This window comes from Cariama cristata, unplaced genomic scaffold (genome assembly GCF_000690535.1).
Source record: "Cariama cristata isolate BGI_N322 unplaced genomic scaffold, ASM69053v1 scaffold7814, whole genome shotgun sequence".
NCBI lineage: Eukaryota > Metazoa > Chordata > Aves > Cariamiformes > Cariamidae > Cariama > Cariama cristata.
In genome coordinates, this window is record NW_009611185.1 from 1 (window position 1) to 16,842 (window position 16,842).

The 16,842-nt window shown below is 35.0% G+C and overlaps 1 protein-coding gene across 1 annotated transcript; it reads left to right on the top strand.

Annotated features, from left to right (window-relative positions):
- Window positions 1–61: 61 nt before the first annotated feature.
- UFL1 (UFM1-specific ligase 1) lies at window positions 62–12,950 on the top strand (the record flags this gene model as incomplete). Its single annotated transcript, XM_009698141.1, has 13 exons — window positions 62–131; window positions 553–734; window positions 1,902–2,077; window positions 2,770–2,949; window positions 3,331–3,451; window positions 6,341–6,463; window positions 8,383–8,503; window positions 9,589–9,752; window positions 9,908–10,038; window positions 10,181–10,261; window positions 11,017–11,102; window positions 11,550–11,730; window positions 12,441–12,950. Coding segments are annotated over 13 exons (1,829 nt in total), but the record flags the coding sequence as incomplete, so codon positions are not given.
- Window positions 12,951–16,842: the final 3,892 nt, after the last annotated feature.

A 16,842-nucleotide genomic window follows, 5' to 3' on the forward strand; every position in this document is an offset into this window, starting at 1 on the left:
TTTAGCATTGAGAAAGGCTTAGTGCTTTGATACTACCAGTTACCAATATGTTCTTTGTCAGGAATATTTGTGCGTTACCAGAAGATTATTGACAACAGTGTGAACATTGTAAACCATGAAGATGGTCACCAGTAAGACATGCTCACGTTTAGACAGTTTAGGTAGCAATTTTTCATGTCATTTTAGTATGTTCAGATTTCCCTTTTTTCCATCATGGTTAACATGCAAGCAGTGAATTCGAAGAGAACATTATTAATAAAATATTTATGTATTTTATTTTCTGGCCCAAGAAAGATTCTTCTATGACTACATTTTCTAAATTAAAAGCTCGAACTGTCCAGGTATATGTTCAATAAAAAGTGTTTTGATCCTGCCATTGTGACTCACTCTTTTGAAATATTGTGTGATTTCCAGAGCTTTTATCAAGACATTGTCCAAAGTCTTAAAAATAATTGATAGATAGAACAAGCAGAAACAACGAATGGGTGGGCAAAAAGAGGAAACAAACCAGGGAAAATAATTGCTATGTTTTGGTTAATGGATATATCAAAGTGGAAAATGCTGCTTCATTTATTTTCTTCTCGTAGCTGTGCTAGAAGAACTGGTTAACACTGGTCGTCTAAAAGGCACTGTGGTTGGTGGGAGACAGGATAAGGCTGTGTTTGTTCCAGACATCTATGCCAGAACGCAGAGCAACTGGGTGGATTCCTTTTTCAAGCAGAATGGTTACTTAGGTAATTAATCTATATTCTGATAGATAAAATATCTTTTTTAAACTAGTTTAGGTAATTCATCTTACCATAATATAGCTAGTGTCTACAGTGAAGCCTCACAAGAGTAAGTGGAAATAATACAGTAGTTGATATTCCTTTGTTAAAAGACCATCTTGCTTATAATGATGGGTGTTACTTTATCACTAAACCATATTTCAGCAGAGACAACCATACTGCTAAACAGTAACTATTTCTCACCGAGTTACAAATGCTACTTTTATTACTGTTCTGAAAACATTTCTCAGACTGCTCATTGTAGGCTTTTCAGATGATTGTGTTTGACCCACATGGTTGGAGTTTCAGTCCAGGTGTCCAGATTACAACCAAATTTGAATGTTAATAGCCCAGATAGCCAAGTGTGTAGTGCACAGGAAGAAGCTTTTCCAAAATAAGATTTGTAGAATTGAAGTGGTTAGCACTAGTATCCTGGTTTGAATCCATACAAGTCTGTAACTTAAAGCTGAGTGATGCTGGATGATGGTGTTGTAAAACAGGAGCTATGGGAAAATGTGGACCTGAATAAACAGAGGAATGTACCCTTATGATCCCAAAGGGCCAGTCCCTAAATAACAGTTAGTCTTGCAGTTTGAAAAGGTTTGGCATAATTTACTGTAGTAGTATTGAGTATTTCTGTAATACTGCTTGACTGATAGAGTACCTGTCAAAGTCTTTGAATGTTTTGAGAAAGTCTAAGTATAAACTGCCAAATAGTTGAAATGCTTTGCTTGAGGCATTGCACAATTCTATGAGTATATTGGAGTAACTTTTAAAAACAAAACATTCTGACATTATATTTATTGTAAATATTGTTCATATTATATTAGACTAATTTGGAAAGATCTAATTGCAAAGATAAACTTAATGGTATAAGAATCTGAAGAAAACATTTTTTTTCCAAAACTCAGACCAAAATCATGTCCATGATTTTATCTTCATATTTCTATTAACTTTGTTTAGGTATAGCTTGTACTGGACTAAGTTTTCGGTCAGCATCAGGTTGAGGCTGCATTTACTTGTATAAAAAATGTATGTACTTCTTCATTTCCTGCTTTCAAAAAAAATTACCATCTAAGATCCTGTGTGTATATGAAGGTACTTAAATGTAACAGACATCTAACTATTTTATAGAATTTGATGCATTGTACAGACTTGGCATCCCCGACCCAGCAGGCTATATTAAAAAAAGATACAAGTCCACACAACTCTTATTTCTGAGAGCAGCTTGTGTTGGTCAAGAAATTGTGGATCAAGTTGAAGCCTCTGTAGAGGAAGCCATCAGCTCAGGAAACTGGATAGATGTAGCAGTAAGTAATCCTTTCAGTTGTTGTATTTATTTATTTAGTCTCATTTTTGTGTCAAATGATACTTTATTTACTACATGTATGTCTAATGAAAATTCCATGTTTTCAAAGAATAATATTCAACTGAAGTAAAATAACAAGTAAAAAGGCATTATTTGCCTTTAAGTTGGTCTGAACAAAAACAGGAGAAGGACATATCAGTGTTCAGTTGGTAGATACCTAAGACTAACTTTCATTTCAAAATTCGTGCTAATCTGTTTTGCTAGAGAGCAATATATTTCTGTAGGGGTTTTTGAGGGGAAAAGTTTTGACTGAACTGTTTTGGTAAGCAGAGGGATATTAGCCATTTTGTCCTGACTAAATCCTAATTTTAGGCCTTACGGGACTACTTTGCTGCTTGTAAGGAGGCCTGCTGTTGTTTCATGTTTGGTGTTACTCTGTATCTGTTGAGCTGCGTTTTGAAGAAGTTGCCATGCATTTGCCCAGAGGTAGCACATACTCTAGAGCAATGCTGACTTGGGATGTTAGAAGATACTCGTAAATTACTAGTTTAATTTTAAAAGTGCAATATGTTCTAATTAGTTAACAGAAATCAAGTGGGGTGACCGTGGACTCTATTGATCCACATACAAGTATGTCTGTCCATTCTAGAACAGATTATTGTATGTAAATGATCTTGATTTTCTTTACCCTAGACTCTTCTGCCCAGCTCATTGTCAGTAGAAGATGCTGGGATTTTGCTTCAGCAAGTGATGAGGTCTTTAAACAAAAGTTCTTCAGGTTTAGTCTTCAGTGACACCATTGTGGTCAGTGAGAAGTTTCTAAGCAGCTGTGCTGATCTGTTCTCTGATATGATGCAACAGAAAGCTGAAAAGGTACAGGGGTTTTTTATTGGTCAAGATGCAATATATGTTGAGTGTTGGAGTATAGTTATGTCACTTCCTATTTGCTGTTACCATCTCTTTACATCTGATCTGAAATACAGCTTGAGAAGAAAAGCAAAAATGAAAAAAAGTTTGTATATGTAATCGGTGTAATTTAATGTATGTTCAGTTGCACTCAGGGAACACCATCACACTAACAGTGTGATCATGATAAATTTTGAAGAGAATAATAAATGTCTCACATGTTGCACTTGGAAAACATGGTGTTAGATGAGTATACTTAAAAATGGCCAAATGGCTTAAATGTTTCCTTATGTATCTTTTGTTGCTATGTGTATCTTTTTGCTGTTAAGTGAATGTTCTTCATTTTAGGAAATGAAAAATAACCCTGTGACTTTAATTACTGAAGAAGATTTAAAACAGGCTTCTGCTTTAGAGAATTCATACGCTAATAAAAAAGACAAAAAGGATGAAAGAAGAAAGAAAGCAATAGGTAAGGCATCAATATTTAGTTTAAGCCAAAAAAAAAAGAAAAGAGGCTTTTTTAGCCTTGGAAATACTCAAATATAAAGTTACTATGTATTGTAGTCTATTAGTTGCCTCCAGTCCATTGCTGAAGATATTTAAGAAATAATCCAACCACTTCTCATCATTATACTGTGGGTGTAGATATATCTGAGCTATGTCCGTGCGAACTAATTTCAGATTTAGAACTGCCGAGGAAGTGCCGTAAAGATATCTTGAGTTAGTCCAACACAAGACAGCTGACTTTAGAAGCGAGGAATCCAAGTTCATTTATTAGTGTATACAGGATGGTCACATAAGATGGGAGTTGTGCAATGAGGACTGACCAAACCAGTATTAGCTCAGGGACCTCTGTGCCATTTTTTTATTACACAGTGTAGATACACTCTTACTCTCCACTTTTCAGGAATCCAGGAAAATGAAAATATTTTTTTAATAGTCTTGAGAAGTTAATTCTAAAATCACTCTGTCTAAATAGAGAAATGAGGTTTGGGGGAGGGAGGTTGAGAATATTTTACATCTTTTCTGAGAACCCCATGCCAGACAATTTTCTGTTGTTTGCAGACGTAACAGTTACTTGGAGATTCACACAGTTTACTTTAAAGTATATTCTGGGTTAAATTAATCCCAAGCCTTACTCCATTTGTGTGGTGGCTGTTTAGAATAGATTTTAATTTGAGGAAGAATAAAAATGTGTGGTTTTAACCCTTTCAAATCTTTCTGGTTTTTAAAACACTGTTGAGACTGAAGACTCTATTTTCAGTCCCAAAAACTTTATGTGGCTCTTGTGTTGCTACAGCACAGCTGAGCAGTCTATGTTGAACTCACATGCAGAGCTTTATGTGCTACTGTAAATAACACAATTGGAGCACTGATGCATCTATCTATGTTGAACTCACATGCAGAACTTTATATGCTACTGAAAATAACACAATTGGAGCACTGATGCATCTAGCTTAATTGAATATACCTATCTGCAAAATAAAACATTATCTTCTACTCTTAAAAAGGCCATGACTGAGTTGACATGGAGACTAAACTTATTCTTTCCACAAGAGACAGCAGATTTTTCTAGGCCATAGCTGAGGCAGAGAAGCTTGAACTTTAATTGAACTGTCATAAATAGAATGACTTCAGTTTCCAGCCCTCTGAGGAGTGCGACTCTACTGAGCATCTACTAAATGTCTAGACACATTCATATCCACAGGTAACATATACTGCAGCAGCTAGCACTACCCTGAAGTGGTTTTTTTTATGGACTGTTATGTGTATTACCTTAAAACGGTCAACATCGTGGTTCAAGGATTAGGTGTTGTTATTGCATATTGGCAGAATGCGACCAATGTCACGTTGCCTATCTTAAGGTCTGCGCGTGAACATATCAATATCTGTTGTTCAAGCGTAACCTGACATGGTGTAGTGTTAATGCAGTTCATAGAAATATAGATTGTGCCATGTACGGAATAATGAAAATTTTCAAGATAAATTCTCTTTTGTCTGTTTATAATACCATTTGCAACAGTCTGTACAACTATCTGTAGAGGCACATACTCTTGAAATCTTTTCTGTGGGTTACAATCCATGTATCCTGTTGTCATAAAATACAGCTTGTCTGGCAGTAGTCTCTCTTGCTTCATCTCTCTGTGCATAAGATCTTGACTGCAGATTGCAGCTTTTTCTGTATGGCTATTAAGTGGAATACAGAATGAAGGGAGCTTGTTTCCAAAATAACTAGTATATTACACAATTGACAAACAGTTTGTATCTGCTCAGCTGAATGAAGTCACATTTCAAATAAGCTTGTGAAGAACAACTCTTTTTTTTTTTTGGGGGGAGGTCACAGACTCAGAAAGTCTCACAAGTACACCATCCGCTGCTAGCTGCAAGTGATCTAGTTTGTTGTTCCTGCAAAGTAACGCTTAAAAATCCATCTAGAGCACGTAACAGATGCAGTTAGCTTTGTGGGTAGTAGCATCTCATCTTTGTATTTCCTTTTCTTAAATGACAGTACTGTTATATAATGTAGTTACATGAAATCTTGGACCTTATATTTAAATGGAAGAATAACTACTTTCTCAAGACTTAGGGCATATATGGAACTAATTATTCTGGAGTTTAAATTTCTTTCAAATGGAAAAAGAAGGGAGCAAGCTGTGAAAAAGGGAACAAAGCGCAGAACAGCTTACCTTGTGGAGAGGGAACTGTATTGCAAATTGAGATCCTGTCTGCAGTGTGAATACATGGGTTACAGGACCTGTGAACTAAGTGATTTGTTATGTTTGTCAGAACTGGAACATCTCGTTGCTTTATACTTATCTAGGAATAGTCAGAAAAGAATTAGTGTTCTAGTTAATTGAATGCATGCTTCCAAGAATATTTTGGATAAATGCTTACTATGTAGGATTCTTTCTCTGAAAGTTAACAAAGTTACATTATCCGGAATGTTTTTGAGTAGCTCAGTTGTTCAGTGTCACTGAATAAAAATGCTAAATGCTTGCTAAGATGCTGTTTTCAGCCAACAGAAAATCTCCCAGTACATTGTGGACAGTGGTGTCTCATCTGTTTTAAGCTGGAAAAAGATATTGGTCTTTTTTTTAATATGTATATTTGATATTATTAGTCTATGTCTATTAATGACATTAGCTTAAACAAAGCTTTGACTGAATTGCTTTTTTTTCTTAAGAATGAAACTTATGGCCCTAAGATTCTGGAATATGTATTGTAGGTTACGTTTAGAATCAGATTGTGGGTTTTTTTAATTCAACATTAACAAGTAACACAGATAAATTAGCATAATATTGTAAACCTTTTAAGTGCTACAACTTTGCTGTGCCCTAAGCAAATAATTCTCCACCAGAGGGCAGCGGAAGCGCGAGAGGAGGAGGAGGAGGTAATGCCAGGGAGATAAAGATTAAGAAAACCAAGAAGAAAGGAAGAAAGGATGCTGACAGCGATGAAGAGTCGCAAGCAACTAGCACAGGTTTGTCGTTTTATTTGGGGCACTACCTATTCATACTGACATGTTTTTATCACTTGCTTTTGCACATCTCTCTTTTTCCCCACTGTATTGATAAGGTCAGGTAAAATACCAAAGATGAGAAAACTATTTACTTAGAATTGTGTCAGTGGCTATTTAAATGAAATGAATGTACCATATTCACTGAAAAGTATAGCTTAATCTTTAAGAATGAAATTTAAGTAAAGGAAATGAGAGCATTTTTTTTTTTTTTAATTTGATTTTAGGTATGAAATGCCATAGATTTTGGGATGCATATTAAACTTGGTTTCTTAACACCTGCTGAATAGTGTATGACAAATGGAGAAGTTCTCATCCAGTTCCAAAGCTTAATTAGCTTAAATTAAAAAATCATAGCAATAAAACAGTACTCGGATGTTTTTCCTCACAGGGATAAAATACACGGTCAAAATAAAGTGCTGATATTTTAAATAAAATTCATCTTGTTTAACTGAGACTTCTAAATCTGGGCTGGCTACCTTTATAGCTATTGACTTTGTAATGGAGGAAGGTAGGTACTATGAAGTCTGTCTCACTTGTTTCAGATGTGTATTACAGGCTGAGTTTGAATCGCTCCCTCTTGATGCCCATTTCTCTACCTTTTCTGTTAGGAAAAGGAGCATAGATGGCTTGCTCAGAAGTAAACACCTACATTGTTAAACTTTTAGCAAACAGTGATTGCAAATGAAACAATCATAATTATGTGTTATTTCTTTTATTTGATGGAGTACTAGAAATGCGTACTTCCATTTTATATATAGTATCTAGACTTTCAATACTGACCGAAAAATACTTTTAAACATGATATTTGAAGTTGTGAAGTACACCATCTTAATTTTGTATGATACTACTCTCATAGATTATTGTAATTCACATATAAATGAAGTTATTTGCCAAGACTGCCGCGTTACTGAGTAAAACAGTGTTAAATAACCTTTTTTTGGTGTAGCCTTTCATGTTTTACAGTTGTTGCTGCTTGTATTGCTGTACTGTAATAAATAGATTGAACTAAAATCCCAAGATAAATTTGGATGTAACCATTCAAATATAATTAAGACTCTTCAAAAACATGATTTAAGCTCCCTTTCCACCTGTTTGTATAGCCTTGTATGTTGTTCATTGCTGCTGTGGCACAACTAGGAACATCATGATTTCCATTCATTCAGTTACCTTATGTGCAGAATAAACCTGTTTTATGCTACATCTGGAACATGGAAGACCTGTCCTTTTCTGGTTCCCTGTCATCATCCTGATCTCATTCTTACATGTAAAAACTAAATTCTGCAGCATGCAGACAAACTTCATATTTTGTCCAAAACCAAAATACAGATGCACTAATTCATATGCATTTACAAGCAGCATGTAAGTTGATTTTATTACTGGAACTTCTTGTCTGGTTTAATATTTTTGCTTTATCATGTCTCAGATTTTATACTGTAACCTCAAGTTTAGGACACTTTCTGTTACATGATTGTGTACCCTACTAAATGGGGTGTTAAAAAAAAAAAAAAACCACCTTATGAAATCCTTCAAATAGGAACATTTAAAAATTATTTGGACTTGGTGACATCATTGTTTCTAAACTAATGGATGGGCCAGACAGTTTGAAATGGCTCACCAAAAATGCATGTCCTCATATACTGGTTAACGTATCTATTACAGAAAGTAACTTCTAAGTGATCAAAAGAGAAATTTTGTCAGTTTTTCATATGTGTAAAATTTTAACTGTCATGTGTGGTCATCCCTTTTTCTGCATTGTTAGGGACGCATTTCTTCTATGGAGGTTTGGACTTTGAGGCATTTCAATGTCTCATGCCACAGAGTAACTGCAGCAAAACTAGATACAATGTTTACTCAATGAATGTTGCTCATGGCCGCTACAGGTAGGAATAAGCAGCCGGAGTTCCCTTTCTTGTCAGAAGAGGAAATTCAGGATGTTTTAAAGACCCACATGCAGGATTGCCCTGAAGAGCTTATTACAGAACTTGCTGAACATCTGATAAGGTAATTTCAGTAATTCAACTGGAGTTAGAAAGTCTGTGAGTCATTTCAGATGAATCTTCTCTTCAAACTCTTTTCTTGCTTAGAAAAAAATGTTTTGTTGATTGAAGTGAACCACAATATTCTTTTTCTATACAGCTCCATCTTACATACTCGCTTATGTATTAGAAAGCCATGCTGACATAGTAATGAGAAATAATGCTTCTGCTTACAGTACGTGGTTCTGCATCCTTTGTCAGCAAGCGTATTTTCAGGTTCATGGGTGTATTTCCAGCCCCTTACACTGATCCACGTTGGGGTTTCACCGGTCCCATCTTCTGTACAGACCTTGGTATATGTTCATGTTTCCTGTCTTTTGTGGCTCTGCTGGTACCTATGTGAACTGAATCGTAAGCTGGGTCAGCAAACTGATCTAAGCAAAGATGAGTAAATTCTCTTAAAAGATGTTCCATACAAGAGAGAGGGTGTGAATGTGTGTGTGTGTGTGTGTGTTCAGGGGAAAAAAGATGTGGTAGGACTGTAACAGCCCAAGCTTGAATAAACTTGGAATGCAGTGGTAACTACATCTTTAGAAGGGCCTGTGCTAGCTTAACACAACTTAAGTCTTCCCCTCTTACAGTTCTCATTGGTCTGAAATTTGTCCACAGACGCCTGAAAGAGTTTGTGAATAGCGTTGCTTCTGGAAATCTTTCCTATCTTTCATCTTGTTCCTGTTTAGGAGTTGTTATGAGCTAAAACCTTGGCAAGCATTTACATACCACACATGCTGTAACCAATAGTATTTCTGCAATTACCAAAGTGCGATTTAATTTTCTTGTGCATTTTCTGATTTCCACTTAGTACCATGGTCTAGCTGACATGGTGGTGGTAGGGCAAAGGTTGGACTCAATGATCCCAGAGGTCTCTTCCAACCAAATCAATTCTGTGATTATTTGCTTTTTATTTGTCTCACCATTCTGTGGCATTCATGTCCCATTCATTTACTGTGTAATGAGGTGACTTTCTCTATTGCTGATGTATTTGGATAAACCTTCTACAGTTTTACCCTTTGCTTAATGTTCCCTTTTTCTCCTTTCTTCTTCCCTAAGACCTTTAACAAAGACTTATCAGGAGGTTGTGCGTTCTGTTTTTACGTCTTCAACATCTTCCTCCGGAACTAGCAGAAGACAGACTATGAAGGACTTGCAGGAGGAATTCTCAAACTTGTACAGCAACATTCGGTTATTTGAAAAAGGAACAAAGCATTTCACAGGTACAATAAATATATACTTTAAAAATGAATATGCTCCTTCAAGGATGTTGAATTTATTCCAGAATCTACATTCAAGGTCAAGGAAGAGCAGCAGTTTAAAAAGGAAAATCTGAGAGATGTGTTTACACTGCCTAACACTGACCTTCTTCTAACAGATGAGACTCAGACTAACCTTGCCAAACACCTGTTGAAGACTGTCTGTACAGACATTACAAATCTTATTTTCAACTTCCTCGCATCCGATTCAATGATGAAAACAGAAAATTATTCTACAATCACAAGTGAGGTACACAGATAACAGTTCCTTTTTAACAGTCTCAAGTAGATCAGTGATGTTTATTTAATATTTAATAATCTTCTGTTTAAATATGCCTACAGCTAAAATGGTAATTAATATTACAGATTATTTCCATTCTTGCCTCATACAGGTTCGGACCAAGATTTTAGGTAAATTGCCAGAAGACACCAAAGGTCCTCTAACTAAACTGCATACTTCTCTGAATGGCAAGGTAAAATGATCCAGAATTTTTGAGTTCAGATTTTCCATTCTGCTGATACAATGCTAATAAATAGCTGACATAGTGTAGTACATAACTGCTGCTGCTGTGAAGGACAAAAGCAAAATAATCTTTTGAATTTGTATAAATCGGTGAGAGTAAGTATATTTTCATATCTGTGAATTTTAAGAGGTGAGAAGGTGATCTTGTATTTTGATACTGATAGTCACACAGCTCTTTGCTTCCAGAGGGAATCCGGCATATCTTTTATATGCAGGTGAGAAAAGTAAAAGCTGAGAATCTGCGGTTTAAAGTGGTTGATGTTTCTTGTATTTTATTCCTGAAGTTCCTGATTGTTCTCTCATGTATTTCTTAACTAGTAAAATCCTGGATATTTTAAAAAAAACCCTTCAGATTATGGCAGTGTGAGTACAAAGGAAAGTAATTTATTAATTCTTTTATGCAAAAGGCCATACTGATAGGTTTCTTAAGAAAAAATCTATCAGTAAATAACTGTAGAACATGTATTCCTTTTTTAATTCCATTTTTAAGATGAATGGTTTATAGTTTGTTTTAGTATTTAAGTGTATGAACTATTGGAAGATGAATAAAGTTAATTTCTACTAAATACTTTTTATTTTCTCTTTTCTTCCATAGTTTATTCCAAATGTATTCAATCATCTGTTTGTGTGATTAGTTGTGAACAGTAGTTAACCTTTTCTATAATCTGCTAACACAGATTAAATATTTATATAATTTTTTAATAGAGTGTAGAAGAATTTCTCTCATGGCTTGATTCTGCAGTGGATATTTGTGGTATTATGGTGAAAAAAGGAGACAAAAAGAAGGAAAGGTACCTTCATTTTATTTCTTCTATGCACAGTATGTGAAATGTAGCTCTATTGCTGCACGAATGTTGGATGATTAGTTTGGTAGCAGTCACGCAGAATGTGTAAGAGGCAGTCTTTCTTTCCAAAATGTTTAATTGAAAAATACAAAGCCAAGCAGTCCCAATTCCATGGGAGAAGGAGGAGCAGAGAGTTCATATTTAATTAATTTGCTTGACTTGCTACAACATAGTTTATAAATTCTCTAGGGGGCTTTCAAAAGCTGAGCTACACCGATGCGAGGTTTTTTGTTGTTTTTTTTTTTTTTAAATATGGAATTTCACATAAAGAAATAGCCAGTCAGAGGAGAAAATTAAAATTAATTGAAGTTAAATATGCTTTAGAATCTGTTATCAACTACTGTAAGACAGAATGAGAAACATATTTTTATATAATGTATTCCTGTTCCTTAGGCAAGTCCTGTTTCAGCATAGACAAGCTCTGATTGAACAGCTAAAAGTCACAGAAGATCCAGCTCTTGTTCTACACCTGACATCAGTACTGTTATTTCAGTTTTCAACCCACTGTATGCTTCATGCACCAGGAAGATCAGTACCACAGATCATTAATTTCCTAAGTGGCAAGATTCCAGAGGTATTCCTTTCTAGCTTTTTAAGGGGAAAGTACCTTTTTTTCTATGACAGAACATAAGAGTTGTGCCTTATATTATTTCTGCTGCGTAAGACTGGCATCTTTGTGTTTCATGTCTAATCATTACTCTATCTACAGAATATACAATTTCTCTGATCTGTGTTGTATTTCAAACCTATCATTTCAGGGATCTGTCTTCAGTGTTTTTTTAATAAAATTAAAAATCAATCTATTATTAGTATTGTAGCTTTTGCCTTTTTCCGTAAAGCCAGCTATGTATTGAAGGATGTTATAATTCTTGTAACTGAAAATTTTTATGCTGTCTTTCCTCCCAGCTAGAGCATGGTTGCTTTTTAAACTTTTCTAATTCAGTTTTAAAGAAAGATATACCTCTTCAAAAGTAAAAATACTGAAATTCTGTATTGTAAACTGCCAGAACTGGTGGTGTTTACTAACTGCATTACTTTCCTGCTTCAGTGGTTAATTGTCCTGTTCTTGCAGCATGGATGCACTTTCATTTTTCTGCCTCTTTGAATGTGTCTCAGAATTTAGGTTGCAAAATACCTTGATGGAAATATATTTACGTATCACTAACCTTCTTCAGGCAAGAATGCAAGAACGCTTTTTTAAAAAATTTAATCTTTAATTAAAGGTCTGTGTACCTTCTCCCTAATACTGACATTCCTTTGTTTTGTTCTGTTTTTTCCTCTCAGGATCAGCATTGTCTGTTAGTCAAATACCAGGGATTAGTAGTGAAACAATTGATCAACCAGACTAAGAAAACTGAACATGGAGACGGTGACTCAACAGATAACCTGGAAGAGGAGGAAGGAGGAGATGCCATTCGAAAAGAGCTCCAGGAAATCACTACTTCTATCAAAGATCTTGTTCTCAGACCTAGGAAATCTTCTGTAACAGAGGAATAAAATTATTATTCAGTGCATCCACATGCATGATACAGTCAGATTTTATTGGTTTTTATCCTGAAGGGAAGGATAGCAGAAAATGCTTGACAAACTTTAAAATTTGGCTTATAACAGTTGCAAATCACAGCCAGGGAACACAGTTGTTGGGTGATGGTGGCAGATGGAGTTTTGCTATGTGCTACTACAGTGTATGTGTAACACACATTAAATGTAGATGTGACAGAGCACTGTTGTGGACACTTTGGGTATGAAATTAGTGGTTTTTAATTGGCGTCTTCATGTGAGGCCTCAAGAAATCGTTGTTCTTCAATTAACAGTGTATTCTGTTCCATACACACACAGGCTTATACTTTTACTTCTTGGATTTGGATTTATAGTGATCTAAGGATTGCATGTAAGTGTATGGAAGCCTGTATATCTTAATTTCAAATACTAGTTTTGAAGCATACATTGATACCTAATAGTAGGCCATCTTTACTTTTTTGTATCATTAGTGGATGTTTTCAGCTTCTGTTCACTGGACCGCAACAGTGAAAATATTGACTACAAGTGGATATTGCTAAACTTAAGAGAAGAGACCCAGTAGTACTAATGTGAGTTTATAAATATATTGAAAGCTTATGAAAATCAACACACTCATGCTATTAATGTATTCTGTTAATGTCCGTAATAGCAGCTCATTTAAAACTTGTGATTCGGACAGAGGAAATGATACCTGTTTGCATTGATATTTTGGGAGTGGATAAATATTGCCATATTTTACATGCTATATGTTCATTCAGATGTCTTGTTGAGTTCTTAGTCCAGTTCCCATAGCAGTTAGAAGCACTTGCTTGCATTCTGTCAGCTCCTTGAGAGAACTTGTGGTATTCTGGTTATCCTGAGTTTCTTGAAAAGAATTTAGTTTATGATCTTTCTACATGAACTTCATAGACCAAAGTATTGGCTAAAGTGTTTCCCGCAAGTTTTTTTACCAACCTTATTTTTACATGAATGGTACTTTATGTCTTCAGGAAAGTGGAAAACAGTGTAAAATAGAGTTCTGGCACTATTATTGTCATAATTCTTGTATGTCAAATATACTTCTAACTTTTTTTTAAGAGAAGACGATTTTCAAACCGGGAATATTTTAGTTGTACTACTTCAGTAATGCCTGGTGATTTCATATGTGTAATTTCAGGTTTTTGCATAAAATCAAGTTTGAGTAGTAAGACAAGAAACAGAGTTTTCGCTAAAAATGGCATTCACCCATTCTTGCCAAAATTCTTTGATGCTGAAAGAAAGCAAATTCTGTGCAAACCCCACTCTATTCTAATGTTTCTATTTCCCAACAGTTGACATATTCTGTAAGCTTGATCATAAATAAGACCCAGCCTGAAATTGCAACAAATGAAAGTTGAAGAGGCCAAGTATGGAAGCTCAGTAGCAAATTAACCAAGGTTAAGTTAATTTTGGTAAGGTAAAAAATTGAATTTCGTACATCTATAAAAGGCAGTAATGTTTAACAATATTCACATCAATGATCAATGCTGATCTTTTACCAACTGTAAGGCAAAAGAGTTTGTCAGTTGTAAGGCAGAAGGAGAGGTAGTTGAATAAAAGACAATGAAGAGTAAGAGATGAAAAATGTTCAGGCTGTTCAACTTTAAGATAGAGTTTGCATACAGGGAATAGATTTGAGTTCTTGTTATTTAGCTAGAATAATTAAGTTCCTATACTGAATGTAAAGAATTTTATATGACATTGAGCTATTTTGTAAATAATATGCCATATGACATTCTGTATGCAAATATGAAATTATTTTAATAGCATTAAATGATGACTTATTTAAAATTAATTGTGTCGACTTAACTAATGGTTGATTATCTTGCAACTTGCAGCTTTCAAACAGCAATTGGGAATACACACCATTTGATTTAACATGTCATTCTGAGTGTTTTTTTGTTTGATACTGTTTTATGCTGGAATAATAATGAATTTATTGTAAAATTTACTGTATCATATGTTAGACTTGCTATATTGTAGCCAATGTTATAGGGATGATTAAAGAAATAACACTCTTTGAAGTAGATATGAGGGAAGCACTAAAATTAAGAGATATCTTCTGGCTACTAACAGAATTCAAGGAGACATGGGTTGGAAAACCCCCAGATTTTTTTTTTTTGTCTCTTAGATGAGGAAAATCAATCTTTACTTTATGATATAGAAGTATTTTGAAAGAGAAAGAAAAAGAATATTCACAATTTTCTGAATATTTTGCTAATTCATGGGTTTTTTTCCTCTCCCTAGGAGGAATGTATGCAGGAGGAAGAGTAAACTTGTCTTAGAAATCAGGTTTAGTTCACGAAACAAAACAACCCTTTGGAATATCTAGGAAAATGAAAGGCAGTACAAAGTATACAAATTAGCACTTTTACTTTGGTTTTAAGTATTTAGTGTCAGCGTCTCATGCCCTTCACCTATGGTGTATAAACACTAGCATTATATTTTTATAGACTCATAAAGGTGCCATGTCCATATGCATGTATGTATATATACACAACTATTTATAAACATTCATCTTATAGCCCCATTTGCTGCTACTCTCAGCAGATTGGGATGGGTGCATTAACTGCAGGTAGAATAATTCCTTTCTCAGCACCAGCCTGTCCTTTCCATCTTTTTAAGTAGCAAAATGTGACTTTTGTAGCTGGTTATTTGCAGGTCTGCTGGAAATAAGCAAACTGTTGCTCTGTTCGCACTTGGAGCCTTGTTTCCAATTCTTTTGTTTCACAGCTTCTTAAAAAAAAAAAATTGGCAGAAGTTTCTAAGTAATAGCACTGGGCTTTGTTGTCTGCATTAACCCATCTTGCAGCTTGTTCTGATAAAACGGCCGTACTTCTGTTCTCTGTGTAGGCTCATGAGTAGGCTACTCATGCAGTGGTTGCTCCTTGAATTTTTTTTCTAATAAGTAGCAGCTATGTTTTCCTTAGGCCAGGAAAATGGAAATTTCTACAAAACTGGGCAAATTTGTTTATTTGTTTGTTTTTTTTTTTTGACAGGAAGTGTACTACTCTTGCAGAAGACAGAAGAGTGACTGTACTGGGTCAGATCGAAGGTCTCTGTCACCCAGTATTGTGTCTCCAGCAGGGGCCAAAAGTGGATGCCTAGGGAGGAATATAAGAACAAGGCATGTAGTGATTTTTCCCTTGAGTGCTTTTTGAGCCTCCAAATACGTGCTACTCAGACTTTTAAAGCAATGATTGTAGTTTAAACATAGAAAATGGTAATTGTCCGAAGCTCTTGGGTAAACAGGATACTTGTGAGAGCAGAATTCCTTTCTCTGCTGACCCAAATAACGGAACATGTTCGGTAAATGCCAAAGATGTTTTCTCAGGAAAACAGCAAGTTAATTTTTTAATTTTTTTTTTTTTTTTTTAGGAATTGTTAAGGAATGACATATCTTTTTTTAATTAAAAAAAAAAATAAACTGAACTGGGAGGAACAACTTGAGTAGTTTAAAGACAACCACCATTTGGTTGATGAATTTCCCAAATCCTCTATATGAAGAGGAAGCTAGGTCAAGATGGGTCATGTCTGGGGACAGATGGAATAAGCTACTTTTTAATTCAAGAAGTTCAGGAAGAGATGTGAGAGCTGCAGGAGACATCATCTAACTGACACTGTGAAGAAGCAGCAGAATTTTTGTTGACCTCTTGTACTCAATTTCCACCTGTTGGCAAAAACTGATTCTGTTTTAAATACTTCTTGGGGATGTCTTCTATTAATATAGTTATGCTCTCTAGCTACAGTTAGACAAATTTGAGCATAGTCTTTGAAGTTCAAGGAGAGTGATATGCTGCAGGAAGTGTCCGTACTTTTCATCCTTTCTGAAAAGAATGTATTGCGTTAGAAGTATTTCTGATTGTCACTAGCTCTTTTGACAGATCTCTTTGGGTTAATGCTTCTGCTCTGATTTGTGAACTTCAAAAGGTACTTAGTGAAGAATTGTACTTTTAGTTTTCTTTTTCTGGAAGTAAAGGCAAGAGGAAGCTAATCATGATTCTCATTCTGGACTCAAATTCACACCTAACTTGTCCTCTCCTCAATCTGCAAAAATCACAAGCTTGAAAAATGCTTAGTATAAATAAATCTTATAGCTGGTATAAAAATAGGAGAAAAGAATTCAATCTAGTTTAAGTATATGACA